Source organism: Rhea pennata, chromosome 14, assembly GCF_028389875.1.
Source record: "Rhea pennata isolate bPtePen1 chromosome 14, bPtePen1.pri, whole genome shotgun sequence".
Classification (NCBI taxonomy): Eukaryota; Metazoa; Chordata; class Aves; order Rheiformes; family Rheidae; genus Rhea; species Rhea pennata.
In genome coordinates, this window is record NC_084676.1 from 4,318,853 (window position 1) to 4,334,040 (window position 15,188).

The 15,188-nt window shown below is 47.2% G+C and overlaps 1 protein-coding gene across 4 annotated transcripts in view; it reads right to left on the reverse strand.

Annotated features, from left to right (window-relative positions):
• KCNIP1 (potassium voltage-gated channel interacting protein 1) overlaps positions 1-12,309 on the reverse strand; it is a 249,576-nt gene extending 237,267 nt beyond the window's left edge. For 3 of the 4 annotated variants that reach the window (XM_062587165.1, XM_062587162.1, XM_062587163.1), the window contains exon 1: positions 12,249-12,309. In XM_062587165.1, the coding sequence (XP_062443149.1) occupies positions 12,249-12,309 (61 nt within the window). Of the gene's footprint in view, positions 1-12,236 lie in introns of all 4 variants that reach the window. The other variant, XM_062587164.1, reaches the window with a different exon arrangement.
• Positions 12,310-15,188: the final 2,879 nt, after the last annotated feature.

Below are 15,188 nucleotides of genomic sequence, written 5' to 3' on the forward strand. Positions count from 1 at the left end.
AAAGAAAAAAAAAAAATCTAATCTTCTTATTTGAAAGGAAGAAATGAAGAAGTAGACTAGTCAGAAATAGCATGTGTAGTTGTGGGATTTAATATTTAAGAATTTTTCTCACTACCAAATCACTCCTATCTTTGCCATTCTTGATTAAAAAAAAAAAAAGTGGGAGGGAGTCTACAAACTGGGACAGAGATGTTACCTTTGTTAACTGTTCATAAACTCTACATTGTAAACACATAAGATCTTTGGATGGGGGCAGTTGGGTTTTTTAAAGAAGAATTTTAACTTCTGGATTTGTAAATTTATGACCTTATTTTAATAAACTTTTTTTGGTTAAACACACACACACACTAGCTCACCTCACGCCAGTACTCTCAGGAGGGTAAGAGCCGGGATGGCATTTATACGCCTAGGGCAATGCAGCGCCTTTGCTGAGGGTGAAGCTGTGGTGATGCATCATACTTTGCTCAGCAGCAAGGCAGAATTTATGCGGATGCATCCTGCCATTCTGGAGGCTTTCTCTATATAATGAGGATCACTGAGCTGCTAGGTATTTACACTCAGGAGTACTGAGTTGTAATTTGTTTAGAGAGACAGTCTGCAACTTCTACCAAAATTAGTTACTAAGCATAGGTAGTAACTCCAATTAGTAAGAACTCTGCACAAAAACAACAGAACAGTTGTGCATGTGACGTCCCAGCAGATACCTAAAAGTCCATGGGCTTTCGTCAAAGCTTTCAGTACGTTACTTGTAACAAATTGCAAAGACAATTTGCCAAAGCTAGGAATTACAGGATCCAAGGGCATAAGAAATAATAAAGTGGCACTATTCTGGGGAAGACCAAGTTTGAAAACAGCTGGACTGCAAGCAGGGAGAGGAGCGGCTGGTGCAGACACAACGGCATGGCAGGAGCGCGTGCAGCATCCTCGTGCAGAAGATGGTCAGATGTTGGATAAGCTTGAAATAGGTTCTGTTCAGTGGGTTAATGACTTTTTTTTTCCCCCCAATGCAGCTTGCCCAGGCAATGGCTGAACTTACACAGAATGATGCAGACTGTCAACTGAAAAAGCCACCCTCTAAAAACAGTTGCAAGATCCTTGGAAAGGTGGGCAGCAACAAAACCCTCAGGCTTTATGTAGATCTTGGTGAATCTGTGCAGTCAAATTCTACACTTTATTAGAGGAATATTCCTCTGCATCTCATGCTCGCATGCAGGACAGCAGACTTTTTACCAGCTAGTAACTCGTCACAAAACTTGATTCTCAAGATCCGCTACTACCGGATTTAATGACTCCAATTCAACATTTGGCTTTTAATGATGTATTATTTGGTTGTCACTTGCCAAAACAGTGGCTCCCTCCCACTTTCCACAATAAAAAATCCAAACTGTTGCAGCTGACAATAGAGCTAATATTTACCATTAATTACTGAAAATATTTGCAAAGTTTGGTGGAACATTTAGTAAAAGATGACAATTACAGAAAAATTTACAATAGAAAATGCGAGGTACAATAGACAAAATTCCTCAGAGAGCTGGTATCTACAGATATTTAAATCACTCTGTAAATCATACAGACATCGTACATGCAGAAGCTCTTTTAAAATAGCTGATATGATGATTTCTGCCTCATGCGGGAGAAAATGGATATATCAGCTTGAAACCGTATTCTTCAGCCCTGTACAGATGCCAAGGCCGACGCTGGGTGATTTATCATCCCACACACTTGCTAAAACTCTTTCAGAAGACAGCATCAGCGTGTGCTCAGTGTGGCTGGCCACACTGCCTTTTTTATTTAGGCTTTAGAAATGGAAAATGTCTTTTTGAACAGGACATTTCAAAAAAAACCAAAACTTATAGGTTCAAGCAAGCTTAATCAAAAGTAAATCTGGATTCTCCTTTCCACCCTCTTTCCTACCACGGAAGGAACAGATCAAAACGTGTTTTGTGTTTTCCACCGAACGCAAGTTGAGTTGAAATTAAGAATAAGTTTCACCAGATTTCTGAAAGTTTCCCTATCTTTCGGTGCGTTTTTGTGATCTGCACTACTAGTTCAAAACGGGAAAGCCTGCCCCGCTGCCGCCCGCTCCACCTGCCGCTCAGAGGGCCTCGGGGGCGGCCGCGGGGAAGCTCTCGCACCAGGCTGCCGCCCGGCACCGGGGTCCCCTCGGCCACACGTCCCCTCCGCCCTGCCTGCCAGCCGGAGCTCCCGCAACCTCCTGCAAACACCGACGGCGCAGGGCTGAACCCCGCCGCGTCCCTTCGCCCCGCTCCAGCCTCGGAGGCTCTGCCGCCGGGGGCCTGGCGGCGAACGTCCCCCCGGCGCACGTCGGCGAGCGCGGGAGACGGCGGGGCTGGGCCACCCCTGCCACCACGCCGCGGACCCCCCTCACGGAAGCGAAACCCCCTTCTCCACCCTCACAAAAATTCGGAGGGAGCCGCAGTGCTGCAGACTGCCTTACTTCCCGCTCCTCTAAGTAGGTTATTGCCACCAAAGGGAGCGAGAGCCTGTAAATTAGTAAATTAACCTGGATGTTAATCTCCTCTCTGCTTGCCCGCGACAGCGGAGCGCAAAACTCCAGAAGAAATGGGAACATCCAAGAGCCTCACCGAAGACAGCAGCATTCGCAGCACCGCCACCCCCAACCTGCCAGGCGGTGAGCGAAGCCCCTCCAGACTGCAGAACCTCCCGGGTGATTAGTTCAGGCCTTCCAACTTCTCTTCTAGGCTTAGAAGATTTCCTAAAAGGCAGGCTAACATTTTTCATAGGCTTGTTCAGCTGCAGAAGCTGAGCCGTAGGGAAAACACCACGCACGCCGCACCGAGGTGTTCGAATCGAGACTCCTACCTCTCTCCCAGCTACGACACGAGGAGAACTGCAGGGCTGGAGCCTGCAAATCTGCCTTCATCGTTTCTGCCGGTGTTCAGGGCGACAAAGTAGAGCACTGCAAAAATAGTTACCTAACTTTCGCTAGTGTCCCCCTTCACGGCCTCGTTTCAGCAGGTGTGGCGCCCAGGACCGCGTACAAACACATCCCCGCTCCTGTAACGCGATGTCCTCAACGGAAACCTGCGTTACGGTGAGCATCAGTGGAAAACAGAGAGGTTTTCCTCTCGTTGGTGAGCTTTTCCATGTCATATCTCCTTTCCTATTTCAGTCCAGTAAGCATCTTTGTGACTAAGATGGAAGGAGAAAGCAAGTGAGATCTCAAATTTTGAAACTGAACTTATTTACAGGAATTCAGTAATTTCTACTGCTGTTCCTCTAAATTCTCTTTAATTCTGAAAATATCCTCATCATGATTCTGATATTATGCTTCAAAGCTGCATAAGCTTGCAGGGGAATACAGGCACGGGCGCTCTGCCTGCCTGCTCCACGAGTGCGTGTCCCAGAAACGCATAGGCATGAAGCTAAAAACCAAGCAGCGGGGTAAAAAAACATTTTGCTCAGTTTTCTGGAAAGCCTACAATGAAAATATGGAGCAAAAGAGATGTGGAGAAGCTGCCAAAATTCTATGTGGACCATGAAATGCAAATCAATTTGTGGCTCTCTTACTAGTGCAATAAATATTCAGTTAACAGATACATTATTCTCTGGGAACGAGACCTAGAAACCACCTTAACGTTAACTTCGTTGGACGGACTGAAGCCGTACTCTGCCATCTTTTCCAGCACAAACACTGACACCTCCGTTTTCCTCGGCCTACACCGTTCTCTCCCCCCACACTCCAGGTTCCTTCACACCATTTTTCCCAACAGCAAAGAGGTTAAAATCCAAAACACACCATTTCTCGAAGGGGCAGACTCGGAGCGGCAGCGGACAAGGAAAAAGGAGATCGGAACACGTACGTCGGCTCTCGCCAGCTCTGCGCCGCTGTCCCTAACCGTGGTGACTGCTAGCCGACCGAGGCGAGCAGCAGCGCGCCGAAGCGCAAAGCTCCTCCAGCTGAACGCCGAGCCCCAGGAGCTGCCGACGCTCGTACCCGGCCTGGCCGCCTCCGGGAGACGGCACCCGCAAAACCAGCGCGGACACCCTCGCTTTGACCTCCTGCTCTCCCGCACGTCTCACGCCGTTTGGGAGCCACCTCTTCACGTTCGACAGAACGCCCGCTCGGCAAACGGGGACCGTGGCGCCAGCAGGAGCAGCCCGGCGCCCCCGGGGCGGGGGGAAGCCGGCCTGCCCGAGCACGAGCACGAGCACGTCCCCGGGCCGTCCCCGCTGCGCTCGATGCGGCAGGCCAGGCGCCCGCCCGCGGGGCCGACGTGCAGCGCCGCCCGCCGCGGCGAGCGAGCCGGCGGCCGGAGGAAACGCAGCCCCGAGTTTGCTCCCAAGCTGAAGGCAGGCGACGGATTTGTTGCCAAAACCTTCAACTTCGGCTTCCACAACTCCGCTACGGCTAAACGGCTAAATTTTGTGAGCACAGCTTGTTTCATCCATATTTTGCTGCGCAGAAAATTGACAGGCAGAAACATTTGTTTTGGCAGAGCACTGACATCCACTAGCGATCTCTCTCTGCCTGTGATTTTATTTTACTCGTTTCAGAGGTGACAGCCTGTCTATTCCCACTAAGCACCTTTCAGCAGAATTATGCAGGCATCTTCCCGGTTTCCTAGAAACCTACCTTTAATAGCACCGTGCGCATCAGCACGATCATGTTCTCCATTAGCCGTTCGCAACCGCAAGATAAAGTGTCCTGGCTCTCCGGTCTGGCTCCGGCCACAGGCACGCACGTCCGTCTGCAGGAATTCGGGGCAGCTTGCGGGGAGCTACCGGGCGAGGCAGCTGCAGGGGAGGAGAGCTTCGGGCAGGCCCGCAGGCTTTGCGTACGTCGAGCGAGTAACGCTGAGGTTTGGGACTCTCCTTCCCGCGAGCCAGCCGCCTCCGAGGCCGCTCGCCCGGCCCGGGGGCACGCGGGAGCACGACGCGCGCCCCTGGGCACAGGTCCTCTCCTTCTCACTGGGATTTGGTTAACACGTTTGGGAAAGCTCCATCAAAGCCTCCCTGTCCTGATCCGCTGCGTCACGCTGCCGCTGTCACCAGCGCGGAGAAAAATCACCGGTTTCACAAATTTACGCCTCGTTTTCAATGCAGACCAAAGACCTCGCGCCCCACTAACAGCCACCAACAGGGATCTGCAACATCTAGGCACAGCGCCCGTCGTTTCTGACTCACCTGCTTCGAAAACGCTTTACACTTGTGATAGTTTTTGATTGGTAGAGTACAATCCAGCTCATAAATACAGTTGTTATTCCCCTTCCCTTGAAAAAATGTTGGCGTTTCAGAATGAAAAAAGGGGGAAAAATTAAATAAACTTCCTTAGAATCCTGGATACATTTTTTATGCAAAAGGCTGCTGTGGTTCCCCAGCGCCACACCGTACCTTCCTGGCTGGGAGGGGATCTGATGACATTGACCCAAGCAAAGACAGGTTGTAAAAATAAATAAATACATAAATAACAAAAAAAAAAAAAAAAAAAAAAAAAAGAGCACACACCCAAGCTGTCTGCATTTTCTCAGTGTAATGCTTTTGGATAAGCTACTTCACTTAAATACTGAGCTCCTTCTGCCACCACAGTGGAGCAAGAACCTCAGCAATTACTCCAAACTTTTCTGCTTGCAGCTGTACAGCCAATAGAAGCCAATAGGAAGCCAGAAAAATGTTGTGAAAGCTTTGGTGAGTAACCACAAAAAATATTCATTAAATATTCCAGCTCAGAAATATTTCACCTCAGTTTTGAAAAATTTGTAAAACTTCAGGTTTTGTAATAAAGCTTAAAAACACATCAAAATAACCAACATTTTGCTCGTAGAAGAATATTAGGCTTGTATATGCAGAAATAAAACACTTTTTTTCTTCTTGCATTCTACCAAAATCAGCATGAATTTATAATTTGCTTGGGCTGACCTAGATCTGCTTCTTTATAGATAATGTTTCCCTCAAAAAACATATACAATCCTAACAGACTCCTTTTTAGAAACTTGCTTACAGTAAACTGCTGTAAAGACAAGATTTGGTCAAAACCTCTATTAATACTTAGTTTCAACCATTTCACTTCTATGACATGAAATATTTTAAGACACAAAAATCAGTTTTCCACGTGCCTAATATCCACTATCCAGTAAGTCACAGAATAAGAAGTTGACGCTGATAAAGGCTGGAAGTTTACTCCAGAAAATACTTTTAGCTTACTCTGGAACAAAAGGAAGCTTCAAAGAACCGCAGCCTGCTGCCACGCAAAGCCGCAGCCTCTGATCAGCTCCTCGGCGGTGGGATTTCCCGGCTCCACGCGGATCTGCTGCACTCGAGCGGCACTCGGTAACCGCACCCGAAGGCAGGGAACACGCAGGCACGTCCCGCGCTCACGCAATATAATTTTTGCTGTTGAATGCTGTTTTACATGCCCTTTACAATGAAAATCCCACGAGGCGGTAGGGCAGTTTATCGGCTCTTGGGCACGGCCGAGATGAACCTAACCAGCCGTTCCCCCGTCCGTTGAGCGCCCGTGCGCGCGGGGCCCCCAAGAGCAGGCACGGGATGCTGTGCCCGGTTCACTGGGTAAACGGGCAGGAAATCAAGAACTTCCATCTCTACTAACAAAACACCGGGACACGCGGCAGTGGGGCCCGAGCCGGGAGGACACCCGCATTCGCTTCCAGCGGCGGCAAGGTGCCGAGAAGCAAAAGGAGGGCAACGTTCAAAGCTCCTCCTTCCACCAAACCTGCCCCCAGTTTCCCGGGATAAAGGCAAGCTGCGAGTGAAGCTGCTGCTGCAAACAGCTGCCAGAAAGGTACTCTGTAATGGCAGGCATCAGCCAAAGGAGGCATCGAGGCAGCTCCCCTTCCCTGCACAGCTGCAGGTCTCAGGTTGAGCGGTGCTGATTCCCCAAAGCGCCACAAAACCAATTTTCCACCTTTCCAGCAGGAAGAACCAGTCTGTCCTTACACAGGGAAGCGACAAAGCCCATCCACAGCCAGAAGTCCTAGGAGCTATTTCAGAGTCAGATATTCTTATCGAGACTGACTGATCAAGCGGTATTTAGTGGTTCCCTGGTAAGCAAACTATTTGAAAATAGAGCTGGTGAGGCACAAAATCTAGCGATGCCTTTGGACAACAAAACCTTTCTAAGCAAGCTTTCCTTCAAAACAACTGGAAAATCGAGACATCGGCCACTATCAAAACGTGTGTTTAACTCACATTTTACACAAAGTGAATTTATGCTATGAGCTCTTACAAAATAAAGCAACTATCCCAGGCTCCTCTTAGATATTTCAGGTTTGGGTGACTTTGGACCAAAACACCAGCTACTCACATCCGATAGGCTCGGAGCCTCGACCGAGGGCAGTGAATTGCAGTGGTGCTGCTTCCTACTTGTACGAGCAGCGTAACAGTCACAGCTGGTAGCTCTAAGGCTAGCAAGATTCAGGTACTGAAAAAGAGGAAGACTTGAGTTATATTTTACTTCCACCAGAGGGGCCAGGGCAGAAAAAAAAGAGAGCAAATACCCCCGGACTTTCCTCTTCTTCTGAACTTGAGCCTGCCCGCGAATGGGAGGGGAAGCGCTGCACGCTGTGCACTGCGAGCAGGGAGAGGAGCCACAGCACCACCACCACCCTGCAGTCTGCTCCTCTGAACGTTACCCTGGCAAATGCCGAAGAGGTTGAGTCTAGCCACACAAATTTGCTTGTGATTTGCTGAAAGCATGAAAAAAAGTTCTACTTTGAGGTAGTCTGAACCAGAGCTGTAGTTTTGTGGTGCGTTACCTGCAGGGCTGGCCCCCTGCTTTTCCTTGTTTTCTCCCCAGCTCATTTACTGACTTACTGCTCAGGTCTGCTGGAGAATACACAAGCAACTGGAAAATTGCAACTCCATCTAAATCTTATACCTAGAGATAACAGCTAACTAAATGTGGGCTAAATGTTCCCCTCAGCTTCGCTGGTATTTAGTGCTTACTGAGCTCTCAACGTTTATTTCTGTTCTTAGGACCTTTGGAAACACTGTGGTGCACACAAACCCTTAAATCTTTAGGGCTTCAGGGCCTGATTCACCAAACAGTTGAAGTTGGAAGCTAGAGGAGGTCCAGTCAGGTTTTGAGCATCTCCAAGGATGGAGACACCACAACCTCTCTAGTCAACCTGTTTGACCATCTCATGGGGAGAATTCCTTTGTTATATTTAAATGGAATTTCATTTCCATTTCTGCTTTTCCTAAAGCAGCCCAGAAGACTACTGGCCTCCTTTGCCACAAGGGCACATTGCTGGCTCGTCATAAACTTGTCCACCAGGACCCCACCAATGCAATGGAGCTTTACTGATCTAAGGATGCAAGACAAGCAACCTTTATAGAAAGGGGTATTATATTAGACCAAGTTTCAAAGCTCAGAAAGGCAGAAAGTATCCCAACAGCGAATGAAATTAAAATGCATCAACTCAGGAGATGAGAGGAAATAATTTCCAAGGAAATGTACCGATAATCCTCGGAACGCTGCCCTGAGACGCTGCCGAATCAACAGCACAAGTTTCACACACTACCCAGAGCCGCTCCAGCAAGTGGGGAAAGCTTCTGCAGCTCATCTGAGAGGAACGCACGTCTAAGAAGTAGAAATAGTTATCCTGAAAAACAGGGTAGTGGCCGAAAATCCGCCTAAACAAAATGCCCAGTTCTGTTGCGTTGGGCTGTTGCGCTCAACAAAAATGAATGAGATCCTCCTGTACAAACCCACGTCGTCCTCTGCCAGAGAAAATGTCTTGCACTTCACAGACCACCAGCCTCGGCTTTAAGGCAAATTCTGCTTTACTGTTGCCTTTATTGGTTTAGGCCTTCTGCTTTCATTAAAGCAAAGAATTAAACCTGATGCTCCTAAGCAACACTATCAACGTTATTGCTATTTGCCATTGGAATAAGTGACCTAACCACCACGCTGCTCTTGGCCCCCCGGCCAAGGCCCGTGAACTGGGAGGGAGCAGGGAGCCGTGCGAGCGGAGCCTTTCCCTGCGCAGCAGCCAGTCGGGGAAAGCACACGTGGCTTTAGCCCACACTGTTAGATTCCACCATCGTACGTCGTCACTGACGCTAACTGCTTTCAATAGCCTTACTTTTAAGTGTAGACATGGCCTGTTTATTTTGCCTATTCTTAATATAAATGCACATTTTTTGCTTCTAGATTAATGCTTAAGATACACGTGTGAGTTGCTTAGCTAGCTAAGGCTATTCAAATCATCTTCAAACTATTTGGAAGAGCACATGTTAACCGAGATCATAGTGTATTTGCACAGGTGCAGACCTAGTTCCGTCACAACTACTTTGTTGAGCCCTTGTCTTAGCAGCAACATTTGGCTTCTACATAAACCCTGAATTATCCAGACAAACACATAGGTAAGGACACAAGTGCCATAAAAGGCAGATGCAGTGATATCGACTGGAGCAGTTGCACCTTAGCATCATTAGCAACGTGACCTATGGCAAAGGCAGCAAACCATCTTCTGGGCTGCACTAGCGAGCGCAGAGCGAGCGCTGAGGGAAGCGATCCTCCCACTCTGTTCAGCGCTTGTAAGAGTGCACCTGATGCGTCCAGTTTGGGGCTCCCCAGCACAAGACAGACAGCGGCATACTACAGCATGGTCCCACCACGGCCACCAGAATGGTACGGAGCTGGAGCACAAGATGAACGAGGAGGTGCCGAGGGAACTGGGTTTATTCAGCCTTGGGAGAAGCCTGGGGTGGGGGGAGGCGAGGGAGGAATCTTAATCTTGTCTTCAACTGCCTGCAGAGAAGGAGTCAGACTCTTCCCAGAGGTACACGGTGACAGAACAAGAAGCGAAAGTGCAGGCTACTACTAGGGAAATTCCAGCTAACTATTAGGACAAAATTTTCACCCTAAGGGCGGTCAAACACCAGAACAAGGCACAGAGAGACTGCAGAACCTGCATCTTTGGGAATACTCAGAGCCCTGCTGGTCAAGACCCTGAGTATCCTGATCTAGTGGGACCTGCTTTAAGCAGGTTAGCCAGAGACCTCCAGAGGTCATTCCAACCTGATTGATTCTATGTGGTCTTCAGAGATCTAGCGTGCTAGAAAAACCAGCATACAAGCTCACCCTGATCATGTTTTAATCAGCAATGCCAATCTAGACAGGGGAAGAGTTTGCTTTTCCTGAGTAGATCTTCTAAAGCAAGGGGCAGGTAGACTGTGTTAAGGAGTCCATTATGTTAAGATCTAAAGTGAAACTAATGGGGTAGCAGCAACAGATTTCCACTAATCATCTGGCCCACAGACAAGGAACAATTTGAGATTACGTTCAAAACCAGCATAAATTAAGGTTTCCATCGCTGAGGAGCTGAAGTGTTCACAGTCAGTGTAAAATATGCAAAGTAGTACAGAGGCACATGTGGCAAACATGCCTTGGTCACTCCTATTTGAGGACCTGGGGGATCCTCTAAATATTGGTCTAGATGAACATCTGCAACTGGCTAAAGCTGCCCAAAACTGGCAGTTCTAGTGCTCCATAATATTCTTTCCTGGCAGATAAATGAAGCTAAGAGGTATGAAATTCTATCCTGGCTTTGAAAATACCCAAGAAAAATCAAAGGAATTTCTTCCCACTTGCTCTCTCCAACTGACTAATCAGCAACAACACATGGATAACACATCGGAGCCAACAGGAGATAACTCTGGGAATACAAGTTTGATAAATATAGCTGAACAACCACTGCCAGCAGGCATCAGCAAGATTGAATTCCACTGTAAATGTTAAAACGTGTGACCAGATGCTGGATTTTTACTGCTTGCGAACTCCAACAATAAGCAATTTCTTCCATCCACTCGAGAGTAGAGCCAACCACAGGACAAGTAAATAGTAGGGAACAGACACATTCAGCCAAAATTTATCTACATTTAGTGTAAATTAGACACAGCTGTCAGATTTCTGGCAGGTGGGTAAGACACTCTGGTGCCCTGGCACCATACTGTGGTCGGTGCTTCTGTACCTTGCAATATCTAAACACATGGCTCTCCAAGGCTTCACGACTGACTCTGTGCCTAGACAGCTATACAGTTGTGGATGAATTATAAATAACACAGAAAGATGAGCTATAAACCATGCACACACCTTTTAACATAAAATTTTACCCTACTGGGTCGCCTATTTGTCTCCTGTCAGGAACGTGAAATTTTACACTTGCTCAAGACTGATCAAACCCCTTGCACAGCCCTTTCCCATTTCTCTTTAGAATGATTACTTGATGTTTGATGTTTCCTAAGGTGATTTTTGCTTTCAAAACTGCTAGAAAATCCATACCAGCTTTCAATTCAAAATCATTTACATGCGCTGAGCAACAGATCCAGGGAAAAAGAGAGACCTACCCTAGAAATACTGAGACACTGACAAATAGAGAGCTTCTGGCAGAGAATATTTCCCAATACTAGAAAGATTTGTCAAAGTTACAGGGCCTTTTACTGTTGTTGTTTGGTGGTTTTTTTTCTTTTTTTTTAAATACAAATTGTGCATCTTGTGGTCATGCCCCTGACAGTGCTTTCAACTTTCTGCTCAGCAGCACCCTGGAATTTCTGAATTAACCCTGAAAGAAATTGAGCACAGCTCGAGCAAATACCACACAACAACAGACTTCCTGAAAAATCAGCAGTTTGCAGCCAAAATTCACAGATTTAAGGATTTAACATCCTTAGTATTGCTGCTTGCTCTCTTTTTTTTTTTTTTTTTTTTTTGAGTTTCTCCTCCTCCCCTTCTTTATGAAAGCATCCTAATAATTCTTCCTCTTGATAAGCTCTGTAAAACATGTATCACTAGTGCTGCATGCTCAGTGCTGGATTACTGAAAATACAACATTGCCTCTACTGATACTTTCTGAGAAAGAAGCCACAAGGCAATCGGAAGAATTTGCTGTATACCTACGTTTTACTCCCTCCACGATGTATTTACAAAGCATGGGACTTGGGAATAAACAGGTTCTGCGTACGGAGCCACCGAGTTTCTCCTGCTTGTGCATGCCTGTACGAAGGATTACAAGCTTTCACATGGCTTTCACCCTCCAAGCCCCTCCACAGCGATTTCCACATGCCCACACGTTTCCTCCACCACCTCGCATCCCTCTCTCCTCCGTAAATTACACCTCACATAATCACCGATGGGGTACTTGCAAGTGGCACATGCTCATTTTCTCCTCCCTGGCTAATACAAATATTTTATCCCAGCAAACGTACAGAAGGGACAGGAAAAGCAAAACAGGAGATCTTACCTTTTGATGGTCTTCTTTGTTTCGTTTGTAGAGAGGAGAACGTACCCATTACAGCACCCATGGCAAAAGCTACTTGCGAGTTTTGGGGGGAGGATTTATTTTGGCTCCTTTTTTTTCTCTCTCCTCACCCCCACCTCCCCCCCCCACCAGTGAACAAACCTATCTGAAATGCCCACTAGAAGAAAACAAGAAAAAAAAAGAGGAAGTCAAGAGAAGAAAGAAAAAAAGAAAGAGGGAGGGAAAAAGCAAAGCACTGCAGCTCAGCGTTCAGCAAGCGTTAAGCTTTGAGTTTTTTTTTTTTTTTTTTTTTTTTTTTTTTTTTTTTTTTAAGTCAACACACATGCACTGACTCACAGCCGGCTGCACTGTTATTATTCAAAACAGCTCCCCATCAAAATTTAAATGCTAGGTAGATTCCCTCAGACCAGAGCTGGCAGCAGATGCATCAAAATATTTACTGGAGCAGAGCCACAGCAACACACAGGCTAATTCTTCCTCTCGCTCCCTTATGGCTCCCGCCAGCAGCCTGGAGGTCTACGGGGAGAGCCTCAGTGCGGCTCTCCCAGCGCATACTAAAGCGGAGTTGTGCGGACGCGGCGAGGGGCTCGGGGGCTTTGGGCTCGGCCCCAATTCGGAATGAATGAAAACCTTCCGAGAGCCAACTCGCCGCCAAAGCCGCAGCTGCCCGGACCGCACGCGCCTGCTAATTAGGAGTCTCGCCGAAAGGTAGGCAACGGCGGTCGCTGAAATTCTTCGCGAGCATAAAAGTCGGGGATGAAAACGAATAATAACAATAATAATAAAGTGCAGTGGGGAAAACGAGACAGAAAAATTACGCTTCTCTCCGCCTGCTGTGTCGCCCACCAGAAGCACGTGGAAGGCAGCTGTTAATAACTTATTTTTCTGCGGAGTATGTATGTGCACGTCCCTTTTTGGATATTAAAACAGTAAATTCTGAAATGAAATTCTGCAAGCGTTAGATTGCTCAGAGGAGGGAGGGCAACTCCCTCTATTTTATTCAGTACTTTGATATTAAGAAAAAAAAATCAGCCATACACCTTCTTCTGTTTGCTCAGGATGTGGGCGACGGAAAGGGTTAAACGTAACGAGGTGGCTGTCAGAAGCAGAATTAATTTGCTATTTGCACATGGTGACTTAGATTAAGGCAGCGTCTGTGCAAATACTGCGTTTGTTTGCAGGAACTCATTCCAGCGCCAGAGACCAAAGCACCTTGTCTCAACAGGTCTCCTCAGCTCTCCTCCAACTTTGGAGTAGGGATCTCGTCCAGCACGCGTCCCAGAGCCTCGGAAGCCCGGCGCCTCCAAAGCGCCCTCTTCCCCCCGGGGATCAAGGCCTCCTCCAGCCCCGCTCACGCAGCGCAGCGCCGACCACGCTTCCTCCGCGCGTGTGTTTGCACCCCCATGGCCACCAGCATGCTGCCCCTGCTGCTCTCCAGCAGTTTCCAGTTGCAAAACCGTATGGCATTAAGGGAATTGCATTTTTTTTTTCTTTTGCAGCATAAAATAGAGCAATTGGACGTTTTTGGAGGAATGTTAGCGGTAGGATAACAAAGTGCTGCGTGGATACCTGTTTCCAGGCATACGCAAAGCGTGGGGCAGCGTGGCTGCTGTGGGCGCACACGTGTGCACCCCAGATTCCTCCAGCACGCCACCCTGGAGCCAGACCGGACCGACAGCCCTCGCCGCCCAGGCTGCCACCACCGCTCCACTCCGGATGGGCATCTCTCTAGGTGGAAACACAACTCTACACGGTCCTGGAAAGTGGTGCGAAATTAAGGTCTTCTCACTTACCTATTTCTGTTATCTATTTATGAATCCACAGACGGACAGACTCACTCCGCTGCACAACAGATGCCATTAGGAAATTGTGCAACCAAAGGAGAAAATAAATAAATAAATACAATAAAGCAAACTACTCGTGCTAGTCAAGCCAGCTGAAAACAAATTATTCATTTTCTACCAGCAGCAGCTGTCACCAGGATGCTCTACTCCCCTCAGCCCTCTCCTCCCGGGCATGGTATCTCCAAGACATGGAAACCAAACAAAAGCCTTCTCCACCAGCGTAAAACTGGCGCTAGTAGAAGTCACTGAGCAACAGCTCCAGTCACATCAGCCACTCACAAAATCACAGGTCATTAGGAGAAACAACGTTATACACACAGGAACTCAAAAGTGAACAGTCACAAAGAACTAAATTGATTACGAAAAAGATATCACAGTAGTAGAACTAATCAAAATGAACCGATCGGAATTCTCCCTGACGTCCCTTGGTTCCTGGCCATGCCAGAAGCGTGTGGCCTAAGAGTGACAGATTAGGCTACCCATATGGTGAGATACCTACGGAAAAGTAATTTAGGAAGGTAAGATTGCAACCCTGATGCTTCACTGTTATTTACTTGAAATAACATGGTATATGGAGGTGGAGGGCAAATACGAATATTCAGGTTTTTTTGAGACTTTGAAGGAAAAAAAGATTCTTCTTGGCTAGCAACTGGTAGTGAAAGATCTCTGTGAAATTATGGCAATGAATGATCACATGCATTTTTTGTTAGCATGACTAAAATGTGCAAGAACGAGGACAAGATGAAGGACCTTATCTGTGCTTGGGCAAATAAATACAGAATCCCAGCTCACTAGTTCAAAAGCAACTGCTCTCTCTCATGCAGCCTAAAATCAGGGTCTCAGAGGAACATAAGCATCGTAAATACTAATGAATTAGTATATTTGACACAGCAGGCAGGAAATTTCTTCCCCAGAGAGGAGCATCCAAATATATCAACCTAAGAGATTAATACTTGCTTGAGATGGAAAAAATGCTGATGGCCACCTCTATATCAGCTGTTGAATATTTTGCAGAGTATTTCCATTGGAGATAAGATGAAGATTGAGCTTTGACCGTGACAGTGAAACTCACAGTTCT